General features: G+C 44.3%; 1 protein-coding gene across 1 annotated transcript in view; it reads left to right on the top strand.

The window, feature by feature from the left end:
* Positions 1–25,504, top strand: part of nav2a (neuron navigator 2a) — a gene marked incomplete at both ends in the record, with an annotated part of 152,021 nt that overhangs the window by 72,915 nt on the left and 53,602 nt on the right. The window contains one exon of the mRNA XM_080730279.1: positions 9,436–9,558. Within this exon, the coding sequence (XP_080586405.1) occupies positions 9,436–9,558 (123 nt within the window). The remainder of the gene's footprint in view (positions 1–9,435; positions 9,559–25,504) is intronic.

Below are 25,504 nucleotides of genomic sequence, written 5' to 3'. Positions count from 1 at the left end.
TAAAAATACATATTTAGCCACTTGTACGCATGCCCCCACCCACTGAAAACTCGCTAAAACGATAGAACGAAGGAAATGAAAATATTTTAACACTCACCTTTTCTTTTCTCTAATTACAATCTAAAATATGAACCCTTGTTGTAAAAAAACAAAGTTGTCCTTTAAATCATTATAATGTTGTTAAAAAAAAGATCCACCACAAGGCAGCATGGCGATGACCCCTGGCCAAGGAAGAAACATCTAATTGGTTTGTTGTTGGGTTGTGTGAGGTGACGGTCCATGTTATTGCAGGTTTTTACCAGAGGAGGGCAGTAATGTGCCTTAACTCACCTCCACCCCTAACAGTACAAGTATCATGATATAAGTAGCCTAATCATAGCCTATTCTGCACGGAGCAGAATTATCCCACAGTTATCCATTAGACAACAGAGGTTGTTGCCGTCTCCATTTTCTCGGCCCGGTGAACCCGATAACCTGTTTATTTGCTTACAGTCAGTGTCTGTGTCGGAACAGGCCCCCTGCATACCTTGGCTTGTCACACTCTGCAATTTAAACTCTGTGCTGTCATCCTTTTTACCATATGAAACTGTAAATGTAGCCAGCTCGCCTTCAGATGCCAGGGGGAAAAAATACAGTTACAGTGTTTGTTTACAAGACTGCTTCGAGGTTTAGTTTGGATGAATGTGAATATACGGTACAGGACAGGTGGTACAAGGATACATACTGTATTGTTAAGTGCCATGGTGTTAAGTGCTGGACAAATGGCAGATCAACAATACCAAAAAAATACTAAAGTCTGCACACTGGTTCTCATCTCCAGTGATCTTCTTCAGGAAGATCATTGTTCAGATACAAGGTCTACTAAAAGGATTTAAACTACAAGAAAGCATAATGGCTTGTTTGCATTGGGATCCTTTTGTACTCAATTCATAATTGAATGGCAAATAAACAAGAGGTGGTGAGAAGAAACAGTGTGGAGACATTATGTTTTTACCTAATGTATTATACCATTGGTAGCAGGAACTGATGAATTTTTGGTTTTTAGGTTTGGGTTGGGGATTGAACTTATGGCATTTTGGTTGCAGACTCTGACCACTACACAAACGTTCCGCTCTCACTTATGCATCTTCCCACCTTGTGTTTCAAAGACAAATTCCTATTAACTCCAAGCAGCAACCCTCTTAACTTGACAATAACTTACGTTGGAAATAACAATAATTAATCAGTGGTGGAAAAAGTACTCTTTTACTTTTTTTAAAAGTAAAAGTATCAATACTGCAATGTAGAAATACTAAGTACTAAGTTACAAGTAAACGTCCGGAATTCAAAATTAAGTAAGAGTACAAAAGTATTGGTATCAAAATGTACTTAAAGTAGCCAAAAGTAAAAGTACCCATTATGCAGAATGTCCCATTTCAAATTTTCAAATGCATACAAATCTGAAGTTTTTAATGTTTGTTTTGTAATAATAATCAAGATCTACAAAGTAACTAGTAACTATAAAGTTTTCAAATAATTGTACTGGAGTAAAAGTGCAATATTTGAATCCGAGATGAAGTAAAAGTTGGACATTACAAATACCTCAAAAGTGTACTTACAGTAAGTACAGCACTTAAGTAAATGTAGTAAATGTTGAACTGTGTGTTCAATAATCTCCATCTTGAATCTGGGATCTTGAGTCAGCCCCTGTCGCTTTACGACTAAACTTCCTCGAGGTCCTGGGGGGGTTGGGGGTGGGGAGCTACTAAAGTGCTCTTGAGGTACTTGATATGTTTGAATAGGTGTCTGAGAGGACAAAAGGCAGAGCCACACCTGGTGCAGGTGACAGGTTCCTTCCCTCACCTGAGAGAACCTGATAGTAAAGCATGGAGGACCCGTAAAGCTGTGATGATGAAGGTAAACGGAAAACATTGTGTCTTTACAGGGAGCATCCTGTAGAACAGGCGCTGAGGGCAGCCATGGCAGATCATATGACACAGATTAGAGTCAAGAGCACACAGGTGATTTTAAAGCAGCCATCTCTTTGAGGTGGCGATGGGGTGAGGGCGAGACCATGAAGGCGAGAGCCCTTTTCATTCTGAAACGTCTCTGTCCGTCGGGGGCAGTTCTCCATTCTGAAACCAGGTTAGCATTCACCAGTGTCGGCAGTTTAACATTTCACCAGGTTAACCAGCGTTAGTTTTACTGGGGTTAGGGTTCGGGTTAAGGTTAGGTTTAAGTGGTTGGAATAGCGCTGTTTCGGAGTGCCGATGTGTAACCCTGTCTGTCTGTCTATCCATCTAAGAGTGTGCATTTTGCCAGCAAAAGGCACAGTCTGATTTCAGCGTGTAACTATGTGGAAATGCTTTTTAAAGTAAGGCACCAATGTTATCCAGCTGAATGATTTTGGGATACAATCTGGATATGAGCTATATTTGTTTTTCTAAGATCTTTGTACCATACGTTGCTCTAGGTAAGAATAAGGGCAACGGCTAAATCTAAAAAACATTGCTATGGTGGGTGGTGCATATGATCTGTGGAAGTAAGCATATAGGCAAGGTGTTAGCCAGATAATAATTCAGTGAGTGTATATTGTATGCATGTGTGTGGGTGTGGATGTGGATGTGGGTGTGGGTGTGTGGGTGTGGGTGTGTGCGGGTGTGACCTGAAAGGCTATAGCCTGTGGGACAGTTTGATTGATGATGGGGCAAAAGGGGCTCTTATTTTTATGGACAGTGGAAATAGAGGGGACCAGATTATATGTCCGTTAACCTCTGGGCAAAAAAGCAGCAGCAGGACTAGAAGATAATGTGAGTTTTGCATTCATATTCTATGTGTGCAAATTAGATTGTATCTTTTGCAGTATTAATGCATTTGTCATATCTTTATGAGAGCGTTTGTGTGTGGGTGGAGTAAATTGGTGGCTTAACCATTTTAAAACAGACGCAGATAGATGAGCTTGCATCCCCCCCACCATCACCTCAGGCTGTCTGACACATGTACATGGTAATGGTAGAGGCTGCTTGATTTATTTGAAAAACAAGTGCTTTCTAAAATCATCCTACAACACAGACGACATGACTGATGAAGCCTCATTTAGAGTCTAGAGGCCCTCCCACACACACACACACACACACACACACACACACACACACACACACACACACACACACACACACACACACACACACACACACACACACACACACGCTATCTTTCTTTTCCTCATGGCTTTCCTGGACCCCCTAGAGATCTCCCCCACCGTCCCCACCCCCCATGTAGATGCACCCATAATACAGCTTCCCATTTCACTTCCCTGTTTGCTGTCTGACTTGGGGGGTCTATAATGCCCCCGCCTCTTCCTGCCCACTCTAATTTGGCCTGTGTTCCCCCCACCCCCCCGTCCCACCTCCTCTCCTCCCTAGTTCTCCCCACGTTGTGGCTCCAGGGAGAGGGGTGGGTGTTGGAGGGGGCCAGGCCCAACCTCCAGCCTGGGGAGAGCATGTGGAGCCAACGAGAGAGAGAGAGAGAGAGAGAGAGAGAGAGAGAGAGAGAGGGAGAGGGAGAGAGAGAGGCTACACATACCAACACTGAGCTTCCACAGAGTAACACACGTTATGTTTCCCATGCACTGACACAGATATCCATGCACATTCACGCTTGCTTGGCTTGCCTGCGTTGTGATAAAATAAAAATAAAAACGCTGTCATATTATGATATGATTTGCATGACAGAAGAGCACAGTCATACACACGTAGATTACTGGCACATTTAAAGCGATTGGAATCGGATACTTCTTGTTTTGAGGATCTTTTTTTTATCTGTCTGGGATCTCGCCTCACCTGGACCCGGCTGTTGTGGTTTGGAAGCGCACTTTTTTTTCCATGTTTGAGGCAGAAAGGTACGTCTAAATAACTGATCCAAAAGTCAGCATTTCAGAGCTGCACGTGATTTTCTCTTTAGATTCGTACGTATGTTGATATACTGTACCTGTGTGCATTCTCACTGAACTGTGTCCGCTGTATTTAAGTTATTGCATTTTTCATCTTTGGTTCTTAAAGTGGGGTCCTTGGACCCCCAGGGGTCCTTGAGTGAGTTTCAGGGGGTCCGCAGCAAAATGATAGTTAGGAACCAAATGCACCCTTATGAGTATGTAACTCAGAGTGTACACTCTTTGAGTTAAATTAACATTGGTTTTACAATATATTGGGGTCTCAGAGATAGCAATGCCATTAAATGGGGGTCCGTAGCCTAATGTCAAACTGGGGGTCCTTGAAATAAAATGGTTGGGAATCACTGCTAGAGCCGTAAAAGAATCTTCTCTTATGGGGGTCCCTGCGATATCTTTTCAAGTTGGGGTCCACGGGCTAATAAGTTTCAATTTAGGGGTCCTTGACATGATAAAGTTTGAGAACCACTGATTTAGAGGGGACAAGTGCAGACAGAAGTGCGAGAGAAGGAGTGTGAGTTGACTGCTATGGGATGCAGCTTGCAAACTACTAGCATCAAAACTTGTGTGAATTCAGGCTTTCGTGGTCCGCGTGTTAACCGGTTGAGCCTGTGGTCAAACCACCTCTACCAGCTTTTTGCACAACAAACCCCTCAGTCTTTCCATCCAGGGCTCCTGTAGTTCTCAGTCTTATAAACGTGTCTTGTTTGGACACGTTTGGTTCAGGTAACTGAACAACCCAATGTGGGTTAACAGGCTTCTGACACAGCAGGAGGTGAGAGAGGCTCCTCTAGCCATTAGCGACCAGGCTGTAACCGTGTGTGTGTGTGTGTGTGTGTGTGTGTGTGTGTGTGTCTGTGTGTGTGTGTGTGTGTGTGTGTGTGTGTGTGTGTGTGTGTGTGTGTGTGTGTGTGTGTGTGTGTGTGTGTGTGTGTGTGTGTGTGTGTGTGTGTGTGTGTGTGTGCGTGCGTGCGTGCGTGCGTGCGTGCGTGCGTGCGTGCGTGCGTGCGTGCGTGCGTGCGTGCGTGCGTGCGTGCGTGTGTGCATGTGTGTTCGGAGGGCAGATCAACCTCAAGGTGACTTTGTGTGAGGGAGATGGATGTGGAGAGGAGGGGAGAAGCCCCCCCAGAGAGAATAACTCCTCCAGAGGGGAAATGAGACTCTGGTGCATGGCTATTTAATGTAATAATAACCAGGCACGTGCACACATAGACATCAAAGGGGGCTGGAGCCCCTGCCCTTTTACCTATCTGTAAAAAGTGCCCTCTCCAGACCATGAATGCAGTTTTTACTATGGTGAAAGAAACGCAAATGCCCTCTTTCCATGCCATACCTGAAGGCAGCGTTCAAGAGAATTGCCTTGTCCAAACTCTCCTGAACCTGAATGCAGCATCTTATGTTGAAAGAATTGTCCTCTCTGTGCAGAAATCAAGCTGCAACACGTTGTGAGTTTGGAGGTCTGCTATTTTCGATGCTTTCACCCTAAAAGTGCCCTTTTAGAAATTTCAGCCCCTGCCTCTCTAACATTCTCTGCACGTCCCTGATAATAACTGAGAACAGTTACATTAAAGGGCCACTTCACCTCTGGGACAACCCTATCTTCATTTATTGTTGTTTGGGACACGAACAACACAATACTGAGTTATTTTTTGTGTTCAATCTGTGTTTTTAGATATTTTAGTATTTCAGCATGTACTAGTGATGTGTTTTGCATCATATGATGCAAAACACATCACTGATGCAAAATGCATCACTAGTCATGCTGAAATACTAAAATATCTAAAAACACAGATTGAACACAAAAAATAATTCAGGATTGTGTCCCAAACAACAATAAAATAAGATAGGGTTGTCCCAGAGGTGAAGTGGCCCTTTAACTAGCCAGTGGGTTGGGACTCTAAAAATGGGTTGGGAGATGTTCTGGCACAATAAATGACAGCCTGATTTATTTAATTGTTTTGCATCTGTGCTTTAGTAGATGGTATAGTGGAGAGAGAGAGAGAGTGAGAGAGAGCAGATGTTGATTTTGGCTGTGTATGCTAACTGGTTGAGACACAAAGAGCCACAACACAAATACAGGGATATACTATGTTATTACATGCCTAGTATAGAGTATGCATGTGACCTGTGTGACCTATAAGGACCCAATGCCAAAACATGTGAGATCCCACCGTTCTATAATATCCATCTAACTTGAACCCATAGCGAAAGCAGGTTGTTTTCTGCAGAGGTGCTGGAAGTCGTGAAGCACAAAGGTTTACTATTCTGGCCTCCTGGTTTACAACTCGAGTCGGCTCAAGCGGACTTCCCAATTTTCGACACGGCGACTCGCTCGCTTTAGCTCGCTCGGCGGTGTCTCACGTGGCTCAAGTCCGCTTGAGACAGCATGCTTCCGTGGGGGGTCTTGCCTTTTTTGATACACTCGTTTTCTGCGCCTGGGGCTCCGTCACAATTTCAAATATAGTACATGAAGCACACAGTAGTTTTTTTCACAGAATACAGAATACAATGATGCAGTATTTAACAGATGTATCATGAAAAAAAAAGAAAAAAATAAGCAAAAACAATATACATGTACATACAACACAACTTAAAAACGAAAACGAAAAAACAAGAAAATAAAATAACCAAACCCACCCACCCCTCTCCCCCAGGAGCTATCCTACCACAAGCACACGGTACTTTTCTGTCATGAAGTTTGCGCTGTACGTTGAACTCCCTGTATCCCTACAGTAGCTCATGTCCATTTCATTTAACTGCAAGCATATACAAAGAAGCTCTGTCTATGAGCTCTTTTCCTACCTTGACAGCGCTCTACAGTGTACTGTGTGTGTGTGTGTGTGTGTGTGTGTGTGTGTGTGTGTGTGTGTGTGTGTGTGTGTGTGTGTGTGTGCATGTACGTGCGTGTGTTGTTGTTGGCTTCTCTAATGCTGAGATCAACAGAGATAACACAGAACGTATTTCAGCGATATCATTCCGTTACGGCGCTTGTTTTCTGTCTCTCGACAGTTAACTACCAAAACCAAGCCATCACAGTTCACACACTTGTCTTGGGTGGAAAGTGCTCAGACTCAGAGCCCTACATGGACAGTCCAGCCTACATCTCATATGAGCCAAATGTTTAGTTAAATTAAGAACGGGGGCCAAAAAATACCCATCTGTGTTTGGTTTAAATTAGGAATCCGCTCAAAGGATAAATATTTTGCGAATTAGTCTGTGTTGTTTTTAGTCGGAACGGGGCGTGTTGGTTTTAATGTTTGGGGCCTCTTCTCTCAAACAGCTTCTAACTGTAAGTAACTGTAAGTCTTACCGGTTGACGGTTGGCCTGTGATGGTATGAGGTGAATCAATCGCCTCCTTCATGTGTATTTCCATTACAAACAGAAAAGTGAACGGCCTTCTTTAGTCAGGACATTTTTAGCAGCGCTAAACTGTTCTGTCATTCCTGACCCAACGTTTAACCCTTTAAGCCTTGGAAAGCACCTGTGTCACTTTACATTTCAACCCACTTTAATCACCATTTTATACTTGGCTAATGAACAATAGCAGATATACAAGCTCATAGCGCGGCATGAGCTTGTAGATTTGCTATTTTTTTAAAAATCATGAAAGTTTGTGCAGATCTTTAAATCTAACATTTTTTGAACAAACATTTGTAACTAAAATCTTTGCTCCTGGGGGGTCCCTGGAACAAAATATTTTGGGATGGGGGTGCGGCCAAAGACATATCATTCTGGGGGTCCTTGAGAACCGCTAATATAGAAATATATACTACCAAATACCACTAATTGCAACCGTAGGTCGCATTTAGTATGAAAACCTGCAGATAGATCATGTCCGTCCGTCCGTCTGTCCGTCCGTGCGTCACGCCTCATGTCACGCTCCATATATGGCCAAGACAGAATTAATGGGCTAGTGTGACCCATATACAGTATGGAGAGCCCATATCTGGGAATGCTCATATGGATATATTGTGTCCATCTCTGTTGTTTCAGCTTCTCGCCCTTAGGGCGTCTTACTAGGCTTTAAAAGACATTTATAGAATCGGGTCCTCAGATCATCACCATCAGGCCCATACATCTGAGGCACTGATGGAGCAGCAGTGTCACCATAGAGGGGGCAGAGCATTTAGGAATGGACCACACACACTGTGTGTGCACACATGCATATCTCTGCTGTCGGGCCGAAACCTCCTAACTCCAAAATGTACATTTTCAGGAAAATGAGCTCAAGTGGAGTTAGGAGGTTTTGACCGAAGGGCTTTTTACTACTTTTCATTGGTTCAATATTATTTTAACCAACACACAGATGTAAAGGGTGTTCAATAGCACATATTTATGAAAAAAAGAGGGCCAATCGGGTGGAGTTAGTTGGTTTGGCAGAACGTGTGGAGTTGTGGTTTTGTCCCAAGCACTTTTTACTACTTTCCATTGGTTCTATATTATTTTAAACGACACTCAGTGGAAGTCTCAGAGTGTAATCCTGATTGATGATGGCTTTGCATGGACTGGAAAACAAGACGAATGCTCTAAATAAAACCCAGTCTGAGTCCAGCGAGGCCCAGCTTGTTAACTCTGTCCAAGGTGTGACGGCACAGTTTGCCTTTTATTATGGAACGTTGCATACAGCACAGCAGACGTCAGTGGCTGCATCGCACATGCACTTCAAAACCCATCCTTTCTAATCCTTGTAATTACATGCTGCAGAATAGTGTCTGGGCAACCAGTGGCGGATCGGTTGCCCGAAAGTGGGCCGTGGGGACATTTTCCTTGGGGTCACTTAGGTCTAGAGGAACAACTTAAAATTCCTTTTAGCTGTCATAATGGTTGTGACCTCACTTGGGAGATCAAATGTGGATCCAGAGGAAATCTGTTTTAATGTGTCACAGAATATATAGTATATATATGTGGTTTATAAAATGGTTAGACGCATATATGGGTCACTTTTTCCATGCATTTTGAAACATGAATTTTGTCTGTATGGAAGATTATTACAAATGTGTGTCTTATTCTGATTCCTATGCCGACAGGCATGTGCACACATAGACATCAAAGGGGGCTTGAGCCCCTGCCCTTTTACCCGTCTGTAAAAATTGCCCTCTCCAGACCATGAATGCAGTTTTTACTATGGTGAAAGAAATGAAAATGCCCCCCTTTCCATGCCATACCTGAAGGCAGCATTCAAGAGAATTTCCTTGTGCAAACGCTCCTGAACTTGAATGCAGCATCTTATGTTCTTTGCAATCTGTGTAGAAATCCCAGTTTTGACTTGATAATGCTTACTTAAGGGTGGTATCTAGCACCGAAAATAGCCGACCTCCAAGCTCACAACGCGTTGTGCTGCGACGTGTTGTGAGCTTGGAGGTCTGCTATTTTCGATATTTTCACGACAAAGCCCTTTTAAGAAAGGTCAGCCCCTGCCTCTCTAACATTCTCTGCACGTCCCTGTGTGCAGAAGTATACTTTGTATGAATGTTCCATGACCAGTGTGGGCTGTGTGTGTTTGCAGCTACCTGACAGATGGAGGCCTGGGGCTGTACACGCGCAGACTCAACCGGCTGCCCGACAGCATGGCCGCCGTGCGGGAGACGTTGCACAGGAACGCCTCCACGGGACAGGGCGACGCAGACAGGTAGAGCTCATTTTCACCTCTATCTCTGCCTTTCTATTTGTGTCTATATTGACACTCTCTAATTCAGGGGTCTTCAACGTTTTCAGGCCAAGGACCCCTTAACAGAGAGAGAGAGATGAAGCAGTAACCCCCTCTACATATTGTATAAATGCGTTATGCTTATTTTCATCGACTTGTTTAACAGCACTATGTTGTTCATAGCACTATGTTGTTCATATCAGTCTATGTTGGATTTGTGTTAATGTTTTTTCAGACATTTAGGCACTTCAATCGTCGATATGTAGAAAACTTGACCTTTCACTCTGTACTTGGTCTGCTCTTTTGGACCTCTACAGCAAATCTCTTTGCTGAAAATAGCCGATCTACAAGCTGAGGCGTTGAGAGCTTGATCTTCTATTTTTGGCTAAAGTTCTCCTCAGAATAGAGATGCGAGGGTTCAAAGTTTTTAATTGAAAATAATTATCAGCCAAGGATTTGGTGGCCCCCCTGTAGTAACTCTGAGGACCCCCTAGGGGTCCCGGGCCCCCTGTTGAAGACCCCCTGCTCTAATTGCCTTTCGTTGTCTGTCTGTCTGTCTGTCTCTTTCATTCTCTCTCTATCACTCCAACAAGAAAGAATAGAGCTTTTGCCAACATTAATTTGAAAGTTACAGTACATAAAATGAAGGCTGGCCGTGGCTTTTTCATCAGCGTTAGAAAGATTCATTGCTCCTAGTATGTAGAGAAAGGCAAGGCAAGTTCATATCAACAAGGTAATTCAAAGTGCGAGTGAGACATCAAGACACAGAGCATTACAATAAAACGGAAAGATAAGAGAATAAAATGACAGCGCAGAAGAAATGATTAAAACACCTCAGTAAAAGGCAGTGGTTGAACGGGCGAGACACACAGAAAGGATGTAAAAAAGTGACTTCTCTGTGAGGCTGGTGTCACCCAGTGTGATTCTCGGTGTAGCTCCAGTGTCCGTGTGAGTGATGCTGGGAGGAGATTGGCTCTTTGTCCTGTTAGAGAGACAGCGGGAGGAGGGTAGAGGGATTGTCTCAGCGGATAGGCTAATTGACAGCAGGAAATAAATGGAAACATGTCTTGTGCTGCAGAAGAAGAATGGATGAGCATACAGGGAGAAAGACAGATAGAGAGAGTGGGAGGGAGGGAGGGAGCGAGAGGGAGAATGGACTGCAGGCTAGATTGAGCGACCGAACACTGTGCCTTGGATAGAAGGCGTATGGTGCCAGTGCAAGTACAGGCGCAGGGTGAAAAGCGGTTGTATTTAATCTCTGATATCATGATGGGTGTGTTTTGGGCATAACATAGACCAGTGGTTCTCAAAGTCTTTTGGTTGCAGTACCCCCTTATACTGATTTCTGAAGCCAAGCACCCCCTTCCCCTGACTACAGCATTTTGCTTATCAAAAGCTCATCAAAAATCCAGTTCCAATGCCAATAAGTTCAAAATAAAACAGCATAATGGCAAATAAACATTGCTTTCTATTCGATAACAGTTGTACTAATCAAGTTATTGATGTAATTTGGTTTAACAATTTACAGATGAGCAGGTTCACACAAAGACTGTCAATGTTTTGTCATTACCCAGAACATGAAAATACATATTCCCATTTTCTCCTGTACCCCCTGCAGTACCCCTGCGTACCCCTAGGGGTAACACGTTCCCCCATTTGAGAAACACTGACATAGACCAATCAGAGTGTTGTCTCCCAGTTTCTTTAAGAGCTATGTGCAGACTGCACCTGGCACATTGTCATTTAAATGACAGATTCAACAAAAAAACGATCTTCTGCTGTGGAGACGGATCTGCTTGTGCGTGAAGTGAAATCACGAGGCCCTCTACGGGAGCAGCGTTAATATGATATAATCGTGATTGTCTTCGACACATATACAAGTGTGTAACTCTGACAGTGTACAAATGGAGTACACTGTCAGAGTTAAGGGGAGACCTTGACATTAAAGCGTTTGAGAAACACTGCTTTACTTTGTCATGCAAGAGTGTTGCACAAAAGTAGCAGAAATTGTCATCCTGCAGTACACAAGTTGACAACGTGCTGCATCGTGTCGCATTGTAATTATTCAGTGTGGGTGCTGGGTGTGAAAATGACAACTGCACTGGTTGTAACAAGTGACCATTAGATAAGATATAGTGAATGAAGGATAGTGTCTCAGTGTGGATGGACATGAGGGGGTGTGGAGGACCGCAGTGCTGCTCGTCTGCTCGTAAGCCTTCAGGTGTGGCTAATTTCCTGCCTTTACAACTAGTGACCCCTGACCCTGGCCTTTCAACCCTGACCTCCACACACACACACACACACACACACACACACACACACACACACACACACACACACACACACACACACACACACACACACACACACACAGGCACGGACGCACACGCATGTGTTCACCCACATGCTCGTAAAAACAGAGACAGACAGGCTGACGTGCATGAAGTATGTGCACACACACGCATACTTGCAAGCGTGAAGACACACACACCGCAAGTGAACACACACACACACACAGACTTTCCCCCTCTTTCTCACTAGCACGCATGCACTCCCTCACGCACGTACACACGCGTTGTGAGCTTGTAGATATTATTTTCAAATAGCCACGGTATAGAATAGGGCTAAAGTGCATTAATGTATGTTTTATAATATAATCATTTATATCTGCAAAGTATCTAGTAACTAAAGTTGTCAAATAATTGTAGTGGAGTAAAAGTACAATATTTGGATCCGAGATGTAGTGGAGTAGAAGTAAAAGTACTGAAAACTGGAAATACTCAAGTAAAGTACAAATACCTCAAAACTGTACTTAATTACAGTACATAAGTAAATGCTAAATACTTACTTTACACCACTGACACGCACGCACGCACGCACGCACGCACGCACGCACGCACGCACGCACGCACGCACGCACGCACGCACGCACACACACACACACACACACACACACACACACACACACACACCCTTGCCTTGCCTCAGGCTATGGGGCTCAACACATCCTGCCCCTCTGGCCCCACTCCTCTTTCTTGGCTTCACCTCCACCTCACCTCTCTTTACTCCTTTCTCTCCCTCCCCTCACATTTATTTATCTTGCCTCTCTTTTCTGCGACCTTTCCTTTGCCGACGGGTCTAAGCTGTGTGTATCTATTCTGCATCTATGACTTAAGGAAGACCCAAATTCAGTGTGAACATCTTTAACTAAAATCTTTGCTTCTAGGGGGTCCCTGGAACAAAATATTTTGAGATGGGGGTCTGCAGCCAAAAACATAACATTTTGGGGATCCTTGACATGACAAAGTTTGAGAACCACTGATATAGGGCGATTCAACAAAATGTCTTCTAAATCATAACAGTTTTCAGAAAAACTTATGTTGCTATATCAGCAATACTATATCAGTGGTTCTCAAACTTTTTCATGTCAAGGACCCCCAAAAGGATACGTATTTGTCCGTGGACCCCCAGAAGCAAAGATTTGAGTTCTGCATCTAGCCTCAGACCTGTTGGCAAAAACGAGCACTAGGGCTGTCACGATATGAAATTTTACATGACGATTAATTGTCACTCAAATAATTGGCGATTAACGATTTAATTGTGTTTTTGTCGTTGATAATTACACTTCTGTTTGGCTTTTAGGCTTTGAAGTTGTACATGGTAGATATGACACATAACCTAAATATACAAAGAAATTACTGACTTATTTCACAACTTACTACTTAAAGAATAACTTTGATAGTGAAAATAGCCGATCTACAGTGAGCTTGTAGATCTGCTATTTCCACTATTTCGGACATTTTTCAACATTCACGATTATGACGATTAGGACAAAATAATTGCGATAATGTCAAATAATCACGATTAGACGATTATGTAATAATTGTGACAGCCCTAACGAGCACGCCTCTTCTCCTCTCTCTCCACTTGGGATGGGACGATAAGCGATATTATCGTTTATCATGTTGTTTATCAAAATGTTCCACCACAGGATAATGGATGTTGTTGGGGATATTTTGATTATCACGATAATATCGTAAAACCGCGATTTCTTTGGTCACAATAATCGTGATATGACATTTTCATATTGTCCCTTCCCTACTCTCCACACCTACACCACCCTGCTCCTCTCCTATGGTGGTTGTGTGATGATTAGAGAGCAGGAGACACTGGGATCCAATTAAACCATAGAAGAAACACACTTTCATGCTTCCAAGGGAGCGTTTCATCATGAAGCCACACTGACTAGACCACATGTCTTCCTCCTTCCTGCCTGAACTTTCTCTTTACATCTCCACACCTCTCAACTTAAATGGGATTACAGAGGAGTGATGAAGTAAGCAATTTACCCCGAGTGAGAGGACATTATGCTCTGATAATGTCCTGTGTGAGGGGGTGATCGGACGAGGCGAAGCCGAGTCCGATAACACCCTCACACAGGACATTATCAGAGCATAATGTCCGACCCCGAGTGGTAAATAGCTTTTCTACCACTTTTTTCCGTATACATGAAAGAAAACACATAGTTGTAACTTGCAAGGATATTAAGTTACAATCATTATTGCCTATAAAACTTCCGCGACGACAGCAAATAGTTCCACAAACAACATCTTCTACTCACCACCAGATGACGCCAACTCCATGCAGAGAAAGATGTCTAGCATACAGCTAAGCTAACGTCAGTTAGAAGGACCGTTCCGGCCGTAAATAGAGGCTGTTCGCTTCCAGAAAGGCATAGGTTCAGAGAAAAGGGGCTTTAAAGTTGGCGGATTGCATTGGATCCAAATAAATCGGCGACGTTGTACGCACGTTAGTAAACATAGGACCGCTACGACCGTCATATGTTGGTTGGGGGAAAGGTGTTCCGACTACCTCCTGAAGTCCCCGGATGTACACTGAGGCGCATTGATCTCGTCCTCACACAACTGCGGCGGTTGTTCTGCCATAACCTCCGGAATTTAGCCAATCAGAATCCAGTATTTGAACATGTGACTAGAAAAAGTGGTAGAAGGAAAAATTACAGACTGGCACACACACACACACACACGCACGCACGCACGCACGCACGCACGCACGCACGCACGCACGCACGCACGCACGCACGCACGCACGCACGCACGCACGCACGCACGCACGCACGCACGCACGCACGCACGCACGCACACACACACACACACACACACACACACGCGCGCGCGCGCGTCTATGCATACGCATGAGGCATGAACCCCTTCGCTGCCCCAAAGGAATGTCTGGTAAAATGTGCTTAGTGTGTTTTTATTCCGTTCCGCAAATTAATTAATGAGCAAGAGCTGGTATAAGTGGAGCACAAATGAAATACATTAGCATAATATACTGAAGCAAGCTCTGCTTTTTTAGGGAGCGAAGAGGTTAGAATAGGGCTGCTGCTGTTTCTTGTGTGTGTGTGTGTGTGTGTGTGTGTGTGTGTGTGTGTGTGTGTGTGTGTGTGTGTGTGTGTCTGTGTGCGTGTGCGTGTGCGTTTGTGTGGGGGGCGTCACTATGGGGGTCTTAAATGAGACAAGCTCTAATTTACTACTTGAGAGGAGCTCTAATGGAGTGAGCTGGCCTAAGCACCTTGTTCTGTTCTGTTGTGTGTGTGTGCGTGCGTGCGTGCGTGCGTGCGTGCGGGACCAAGTGAGGGGAAGGTCTTTATGCATTTCTTTGCAGTCATTTACTGGTCCCCTTATGTGTTTGTGTGTACACTATATACTATATGTGTGTTGTGTATATATGTGAGTGCATATGTATTTGTGTGTGAGTCAGTGTGTTTGTGTTTATGAAGTCAAGCAGGTTTGTATGAAGGCACATCATATGAGTCCAGGTGTGTAGGCTTACTAGTCTCTCTGTGTAGCCAGACGACAGGAGAGATCCGCCAAGCAAAATGTCTGTTGACATCTAAAGTCAAGGGGACAGAACAGAGGCCAGAACAGCCACTAACTAACCTATCGTCACTGTTGGGCAGAAACCTTGTATCTCAGTTTCAAATGTGTACGTTCTTTCGCAAAGTAAAGCCCTGCTTCATCACACAAGGCCGTCACACAAAAGTAGTGAAAACAGCAGATCTACAAGCACTAGTTTAAATCATTTTATAAAAGTGCAAAACGAACGGTTTTGGACATACAAGGTTTTCATCGGACAACGACGCTATGCTCATTGCTTTGAAAACAATCCTGATACCATCCCACTAAGTCCTAAAGTGTTTGCAATACAGTTATTTTTGTAATCTCTGAATTGCCCCCATCAACAATGATTACAATCGTGCATTACATTCACCCACCCACTCTCACACACATTCACACACCGATGGCGGAGGAAACCACGCAAGGCACCAACCTGCTCACCGGGAGCAACTAAGGGTTCAGAGTCTTTCTTCGACACTAAATCTGGGGGAGCCCGGGATCGAACTGAGAACATTCCCGTGGTCAAGCGGCCGCTCTACCTCCTGAGCCACTGATGCCCTATATCATTGATTAAATTGATTTGTTTGGCACCCTTGGCTAAAATACTTAGTATCTCTTTGGATACTGATTTATTGATTGATTGAATACTTTATCAGTCCTAAATGTAAACGGCACAGTAAGACATTAAAGCTAAAACGATATCACAAATAGAGTCCTGAGGACTTGTCTCCTACTTGTGGTTCCTGCATCTGGGGCCAGGAAGTGGAGCCGGGAGGAGGTGTCAGGGGTCACCGTGACATTGGGGTGAACGCCCTGACCCCGGGGCGGCAGGTCAGCAGCTTCAAAGGGCTGTGGAGCACAGCCAGGGCTGGGCAGGGGGGTTCAGAGGGGAGCTGAGACCCCCAGGATTAGACTGAATCAGCTCTGAGTAGTCTCTATGGAGGAGAAGGTTCAAACGGATAAATGAACCGGTGGCGTCAATCCGTTGCCAGAAATAAGGAAGTGTTTCTCAAACTTTACCATTTCAAGGTCTCCCCTTAACTCCGACAGTGTACAAATGGAACCAAATGAACCCTAACGGGTTCATTTGGTTGTAGACTTGTATGGGTCAATTTAGACCCTACCTAAAGGAACCCACAGAGTCCCTGGAATCCACTTTGAGAACCACTGAAATAAGGCGTTCCAGATGCAACCCTATGTCAAAATAAATGGTGATATATCAGAATATTGCCAATGCCTCGATCCACCGTTTATATTGATTGATTGGTTTGATTTACATGCTATTATGTAAGAATAAGTGCACTGATATATACAAGATGTGTACATTTGTATCTAAATATGAACGGTTTAAGGGCATTTGTCCATATACTGTATAACAAATATGTTTCTGTGTCTCAGACAGACAGACAGACAGACAGACAGACAGACAGACAGACAGACAGACAGACAGACAGACAGACAGACAGACAGACAGACAGACAGGTAGCCAGCCTCATCTTCCTCTATACGCGTTACAACATAATGCCCTGGCCTCCACATAAAGTATTTCAACGTGTGCAGATGTTGGAGACGTGGCAGCTGATATTGATCAGGGGTAACTGTCAAGTCAAGTCGGTTCAAGTCAAACCTTTTCTGTGTAGGCCTGTCTCATACGCACCGAAACACAGCTGTGTTTCACTGGTGATACAGTATCTATGAAATATATAGAACTGTGATAATGATCATAGAAATAACACTTGCTGCGCATTCCTGAAAATAACGCACTGTGTCTTCGAAATACAAGTAAACCGTACAAAAGGTTTAAACCAGCTCACCAAATGAGTTTGTGCATTTGCGCGCGCGTGTGTGTGCGTGTGTGACAGATTAACCAGTTCAGACCACAGCTTGACTGTCAAATGGATGTAAATGGGTGTCAGGCTGAACAAATACACTGAGACAATGGACTGCTCATGTGGGACGGAACATCTGTGTGTGTGCGCATGCTCGTGCATGCGTTGTGTGTATGTGAGTAAGTGTGTATGTGCGTGTATTCCTCCCTATCTGTCATCCATCGCTGCAGCCCCGAGAAAAAGGAAGTGTCCTACAACGATCCATCCTCTGGTTTGAATTCCCTTTGTTGAGAGAGACAAAGAGCTGCTCTTTGTGGTGCTAGCATAACGTGGCTGTGCGCGTGCGTGCGTGTGTGTCTGTGTGTGAGGGAGGGAGAGGGAGAGATTGGGATAGAAAGACATTGCGTGCCCATCCTCCCTCTGTGGTTCTGAGGGTATCACTTCCCCTCTCTCTGGCTGCAGCAACCGGAGCAGGCAGACACACACGCACGTCCACAAGTCCAGTCTCGAGTCGAGTGGAGTCAAAGTTTCACACGAGAAAGTTGGTGCACAGTAAACGCTTTAGTGTCCATTTAACTCCCAAAGTATATACACATGTAGCCAAATGGACACCATAAGTGTCCACTGAATTCTGGGAATCGCGGTTCTATCAGACAATTTAGACTGACCGGGAGGGGTTGCCAAAAAGACTATAGCAGAATGAATGCTACACAGTATAACTTTAGAAAGGTTTATAAGATTTCCAAGGTATTATCTTGTACTGTACTGTACATACCACAGTCACTTTTAAATCCTGCATCTGATGGCAGTCCGGTAGCGCCCCCTGCTGAGACACTTTGGTCCCACCACCGCTGGCTTTGTTTACACAGTATGAATACTATATAGATATCCTTATCTGTGTTTGTGTTTTCTTATTTAAATTATGAGGTGTTCACACAAGGACGGCATGTTCCGGCTAAACACAGGTTTTACACCGCTACTGTGAGATTCTATGAAGGTTTTTGAAATTTCAAATGAGAATTCTCGCTAGAGGGGAATGTGTCTGTAGCCTATTTGGAGTTGCGATAGGACATAGGCTAGTGCAGTGATTCTCAAAATGGATTCCATGGACTCTGGGTTCCTTTAGAGGGGGTCTAAATTGACCCATACAAGTATGTAACTCTGACAGTGTACAAATGGAACCACATTTTTGGTTCCATTTGTACACTGTCAGAGTTAAGAGGAGACCTTGAAATGTGAAAGTTTGAGAAACACTGGTCTAGTGTAATAAAAAAAAAAAAAAAAAAAAAAAATCCATTTGTCCGAGAGCATAATGACCAGAAAATGTGTTCATACCTCCCTCTTTACCCTTTTTGTGAACAGAGAAATGTACCTTTAGATCTTCTCCTCCTCCTCTCTCTGTCCCTCCTGCATGGGAGAATTAATCGCACCTGCAAAAGAGAAGAGAGAGGGAAAAAAATCTCTCTTTAACACACACACAGGCCATAAACCCTGATACTGTCTGTGGTGTCTCTCCTGTCTGGACATGACTGAGTTCCCTGTTGGCCTCGGGGAACATTCACCCCCCATCAAACCCTCATCTGAGGTACAGCTAACACCTGCTGCTATACCGTCCTCTGTGAGTGTGTGTGTGTGTGTGTGTGTGTGTGTGTTCATCTCTCTCTGTTTCTGTCTGTCTCTGTCTCTCGCTCTCTTTCTAGTGTTGATTTTGTTTACTAAAACAGGGGTCTTCAACATTTTCAGCCCCTTAGTTGAGAGAGAGATGAAGCAGGGACCCCCACAACCTTTTCCTAGATTCCATATAGTTTCATTGTTTGACAGCACAATCAGTGTATTTTGGATTATGTGTGTTTTCAGATATTTAACCACTTGAACCGTCAATAATTAATAAACTTGACATTTCACTCTGTACTTGCTCTGCTCTTTTTACCCTCTACAGTCTACACCAAAACCTCTTTGCCGAAAATAGCCGATCTACTGCGAGGCGTTGTGAGCTTGTAGATCTGCTATTTTTGGCTAAAGTTCTCAGAATATGGACGCTAGGGTTCAAGTTGTTAATATAAAAAGGATTAGAAGATTTGGAGGACCCCCTGTAGTAACTCTGAGGACCCCCTGTTGAAGACCCCTGGACTAAAACTATGACGAAAAATGTTCGTCGACTGCCTTCTGTCAAAAGAGAAGTCATTTTATGTTTGGTTGCGCTCGGGTGTTGTGCTCTGAAAATGGCAGATCTACAAGCTCACAACGCATCGCAGCACGATGTGTTGTGAGCTTGTAGACGGGCTATTTTCTGCTTCTTGTATTGTAAACACTGTGTGCTATTAACAAGGCTTGTGGCACAGTGTCACTGTAGCTTATCCTTGGCTGCAGTCTAACAAGACATGCCAGCTTACACTTGTTTTGCTCTGATGAGCTGAGGAAGCTAAAAGCCCTTCCTCTGTTTCGACTCTAACATCTCCTGACTCAATATCTTGCACACATATACAGTACATACATTCGTACACATACTGTACATGCACTTTCATATAAATGCATGTGTGCATGCTCAAACGCACACACACACACACACACACACACACACACACACACACACACACACACACACACACACACACACACACACACACACACACACACACACACACACACACACACACACACAGCATTGACCTCCAATAGTCTATGTTGTAAATCCCTTGAAGCCATGTTTATGCATGTTTGGCTTATGTTTGTGCGCTTGCGCTCAGGGCCACACCACAGCAGTTTGGCTGACTTAATACAACGCTCTATAACACTCGAGTCCAACTGAATTCAGTTCAGTTCAATTCAATAGCGTGTTTGGGGCTCACGAATGCATCGCGCTGCTGCAACACATTGTAAGCTTGTAGCTTGGCTATTTTCGGTGCGTGACACGCGTGTGCAGCCAAGTTAAATCAAGCCTAACTGACTCACATAGACTTGCACATTTAAGCAATGTGCATGAACCATGCACATTCACCCACATACAGAAGCTCGCCATAGCACATGTGCGTGGGAGGACATCGCGTTAATTGGGGTTGCGATCAAGAATGGAGTGCTTCCAGCGTAGACGGTAGAACGGAGATCCGAGAGCAAGCATGAAAAATATTGACTGATAAAGCATAGGTCTTCAACAGGGGGTCCGGGACCCCTAGGGGGTCCTCAGAGTTACTATAGGGGGGTCTTCCAAATCTTTGTGTGATAGAAACTTTTTTCTCCTTTTTTATATTAACCACTTGAACCCTAGTGTCCTTATTCTGAGAACTTTAGCCAGAAATAGCAGATCTACAAGCTCACAACACGTTGTGAGCTTGTAGATCTGCTATTTTTTGGCGAAGAGGTTTGGTGTGGAGGGGGAAAAGAGCACAGTCAGACTAAGTACAGAGTGAAAGGTCAACTTTATTAAGTATTGACTGTTCAAGTGGTTAAATATATGAAAACACAAATTGACATGAATCCGAAATACACTGATGATTGTGCTGTCAAACAATGAAACTATATGGAATCTATGAACAGGCTGTGGGGGTCCCTGCTTCATCTCTCTCTCAAATAGGGGTCCTTGGCCTGAATACGTTGAAGACCCCTGTGATAAAGGAATAGATAGAGAGAGACAGAGAGAGAGTAAGAGAGTAAGAAACAGGTAGAATCCTTACACATGCAGATATTTTCGTAACCATGGATACTGCTATATCGGCATAGCCTCCCCATCTCCTGGGCTTTCCATCAGTGCACCTGCCCCATCCTACAACACACACACACACACACGCACGCACGCACGCACACACACACACACACACACACACACACACACACACACACACACACACACACACACACACACACACACACACACACGCACACACGCACACACACACCCACACATACAGACAAGGGTGAGGCTCTCACATGCTTAGAGTCAGACACAGTTTGGTCTAACCACGCGACAGCATCTACATGGATTTCTGCGATTTTCTCTCTGCTTTCAAGGATTATCTGCTTTATCAGACAATCAAGTGAGAGGAAAGTCTCGGTTCCCATTGTCTCTCGGTTGACTTGTGTGGAGTGAAATGTTATAGCCAGGCACAGTGGAGGACAGAGAGAGAGACAGAGTGGCTTTGACAGCAAGCAGGGAGGGAGTGAGCACATTGGACTCCCAGTCGACTACGACCCATCTTAAGTAAACAGAGTTTGGAATGCATCATATGAAACGAGATAGTTCTGCGTCCGCTCAACCCTTGCTCGACCCACGCAGCAACAGGACGCGCGGTGAGTAAGTGACAGCCATCGATCCTCCCTCTCTCTCTGAGCCCTGTATTAGGGATGGGACGATATGCGATATTATCGTTTATCATGATAAAAAACACTCACGATAATCGTATCGTGGAGATTTCATTTATTATGATATCGTCCTCCGTCATGCACTGGGATCAATTCACCTTTTATTTGCCGAGCTGCATATCTGGTACCACTTAAAACTTCTATAATTGGTAAAAGGTACTTACAGTATAATTATGTATTGCTAGTCTTTTTTTCACTCTCTATCAAATGTCCTTGCCAAAAAATAGCTGATCTACAAGCTTGTAGATCTATTTTTTGGCAAATACTTTTTGGCAAATGTTCCGCCCCAGGATAATGGATTTTAATTATCGCAATAATATCGTAAATCGTGCTTTCTTTTGTCACAATAATCGTGATATGACATTTTCATATCGTCCCATCCCTACCCTGGATGTTTGGGTCGAGGGGACGCACAGTCTGCAACTTTAATGGAAATAAGACTGAGATCCAAGGCAGATGGTCTAGGGCAGGCTGACCCCAGGGACGTCTACTCCCCATGTCCCCTCCATGTCTGTCTCCTCCGGCATGTCAGGCATTGTTGCGGTGTTGTTTGCGCTGCCTTCGGATAAACACAAAATTCCACACCGTCGTGCCAGTGGGCGCTTTAGTTTGAATTCACCATTGCGTTGTTGTTTTGAATCGTCTCGTTTCTCATTTGCGGGTACACGTGAGTGTGCGTGTGTGTTTATGTGTGTTTGTGTGGTTAGTGGTCCTTGACGCACACGTGCAAAGAAGTTTGGCACGGTCTTCCTGGGCCGCACCAGGTCGCGGCAGTCGGCATAGACTCAAAGGGGAATGTGCTGTTCACGCAACAGACAGAGACGGGGGATGGAAAGAGACAGACAGCCAGACAGCCAGACAGACAGACAGACAGACAGACAGACAGACAGACAAGACAAGACAGACAGAGAGACAGAAGGACAGAGAGAGAGAGGGAGACAGACAGAGTCAGAGAGAAATCAACGTGCAGCAGAAGTCAGCCAGGGGCCATGCACAGCGAAGGGCTTTGATACATTCTTTGGAGTGGAGATAGGAACTGTTTTTTTTCCCAAGGCATGAAACAATGAGACCAGACCAGGGAGGGGAGAGAGAAAGAGAGAAACAAAGGGAGTGAGTGAAATAGAGAAAAGAGAGAGAGGGAGGGACCAAAAGGGATGGGTAAAGAGAGATGGGGAGAGAGAGAGACGGAGAGAGAGAGAGAGATTCCTGAGCCAAGTTATGTCCTCTCATCATTTTTCTCCGGGTCAGGGACAGCTGTGTCATTTGCACACCACACAGCTCCTGGGCTCTGGCCCTGGAATGTCAGGGAAATGTCTGCCGTTTCCCAGCTTGTCCCTTTCAGCACGCACGCACACACACACACACACACACACACACACACACACACACACACACACACACACACACACACACACACACACACACACACACACACACACACACACACACACACACACACACGCAGCGTGCAGTGTGGGTAGAGTGTCACACGTGGTTTCTTTTTCCAGTTTTTCCTTTGTATCCTTTTTCACATGACTGTACACTATCACAGATGAGGACAAATCAGGCTAAACAAAGACCCAGCATAGATCTAAGCCTAGTTTTTACTATTTATGCCGTCTACAAGCTCACAAGGCGCGCTACGCCACACCATCTTCTAGGGCATTTAAGCTATTTACGGAACAGGAAAAAGCATCCTACGACGAGTATTCATTGAGGATAAATCAACCTCATTCAGTCATATCCACAGGCGTTGCAAGAAGAAACGTGAAGACACTTGTTCAGTGGTGTAAAGTAACTAAGTATGTGTAACTTTTGAGGTTACAAGTAGGAGATGTCTGCGCGCTTCAGCCAGCAGTTATTGGTAGAAGGACTCGTTGGTGCTCAACAAGGACAAACTATATCAAAAAGACATATTATCTGGGCACTACAAAAAAGACTACCCAAATAAAAATGATGGAGCACTCAACTTGGTCTGCACATTCATTTATTGTAGAGCGACAGGGTGACTGACGTTTCGACTTCTGAGGAAGACTAAACGTATTTGTGCTTTACTTGAGTACCGTATTTTCCGGACTATAAGGCGCACTTAAAAGCCTTTAATTTTCTCAAAAAACTACAGTGCGCCTTATAGTCCAGTGCGCCTTATATATGGATCATTCATTGACATTGACATTCCCTTTAGCACAGCTCCATCTGTTTGATGCATAACGCAACGGTAGCGTCTATTATGTGCGCCTTATAGTCAGGTGCGCCTTATATATGAAAACAGTTTGAAAATAGACCATTCATTGACAGTGCGCCTTATAGTCAGGTGCGCCTTATAGTCCAGAAAATACTGTATTTCCAATTTTCCAATACTTCACTTTTACTACTTTACTCCACTACATCTCAGATCCAAATATTGTACTTTTACTTCACTACATTTATTTGAAAACTTTAGTTACTAGTTACTTTGCAGGTATAAATTGTAGTATTGTAAAACATACATTAATCCACTTTAGCCCTATTTTAAAACTAGGCTATTTGAAAATAGCCGACCTACAAGCTCACAACGTGTCACATCCGTGCTGTGAGCTTAGTTCTGCTATTTTCGAACATGTTGTACTTTTACTTTTGGTACTTTAAGTACATTTTTTGATGCCAATACTTTCATAGTTTTAGTCAAGTACATTTTGAATTCCGGACTCTTAACTTGTAACAGAGTATTTCTACATTGCAGTATTGATACTTTTACTTAAGTAAGAAATGTGAGTACGGTACTTTTTCCACCCCTGCTTGTTACACTACAGTAGCTGATCTAGTAATAATGGATAAAAGAATACATACATGCAGGCATTTCTTTGCAGGCTGCTTTTATCGGCTTTATGTCATGTCTCATGCAGGGCAACGGTTTGGAGTCGGGACGTTCACGAAGCTTTCAGAGTCTCGGGGCAGCTGTGTTATTGTTTACGGCCTCAAACCGTCTCTGTTGGTCACATGTATGTACAGTACAGCACACTGTCTGCGGGCTGCAGTCTCTGTGGTGCATGAAACCATGGTAATGATGGAGCACTTCTCCTCATAATGGGAAGATTGTGCTCAGCTGCTGCTCGGTGGCTCCGTATTTAAACTGACACTAGACGATAATTGATTAACCGATGGCTATTTTCAAAACTTAGTTTTTCAAATCTCTTCTTTAGACCATGCAATAAGGTAATGAATAAGTTAAGTGAATATGGTAATTGAGTACAAAATGACAGTAAGCAGGGATAATACAACATATTTTATATATATACTTTTTCCACCACTGTGTGTGCACCTGTGAAATGCCTCCCCTCCACCCCCCCTCCTCTCTCTCTGTGTGTGTGTGTGTGTGCGTGCGTGCGTGCGTGCGTGCGTGCGTGCGTGCGGTGACTGTGCAGATGCAGTGATAAACAGAGAGAGAGTCGTGTGAGGTCATTCAATACGGACCGACACGGCTCCATAACAGTAGCTCTTCCCTTCGCCTGGCTTAGTTCAAACGCAGAGGAAATTCCCCATGTTTCTGGTTTGCGCTGCAGGAGACAGGCTGTTGGATGTGTGTACTGTACTGTATATATTTATCTGCGTGGGAGAGGGAGAGAGTGTACTTTATGTTTGTCTGCTCGGGTTTGATGAGGTTTTTCAGGGGGGGTTTTCGGCAGAGGTTTCAGCGCTAAAGAGCCAACCAACCTCAGTCTCCCCCCCCCCACCCCCCGCCCCGAGGGACGCGCGCTAGAGACCGTTAAACAAACAACATCCTGCGGCCCCAGATTTCTTTCTCACAGGACAACGACACGGACAACTCTCATTGGCTGAAAA

Source organism: Nannobrachium achirus, assembly GCF_963921795.1.
Source record: "Nannobrachium achirus genome assembly, chromosome: 7".
Taxonomy (NCBI): domain Eukaryota; kingdom Metazoa; phylum Chordata; class Actinopteri; order Myctophiformes; family Myctophidae; genus Nannobrachium; species Nannobrachium achirus.
Note: the sequence above shows the minus strand (reverse complement) of the source record. Positions and strands in the feature narration are given on the sequence as shown.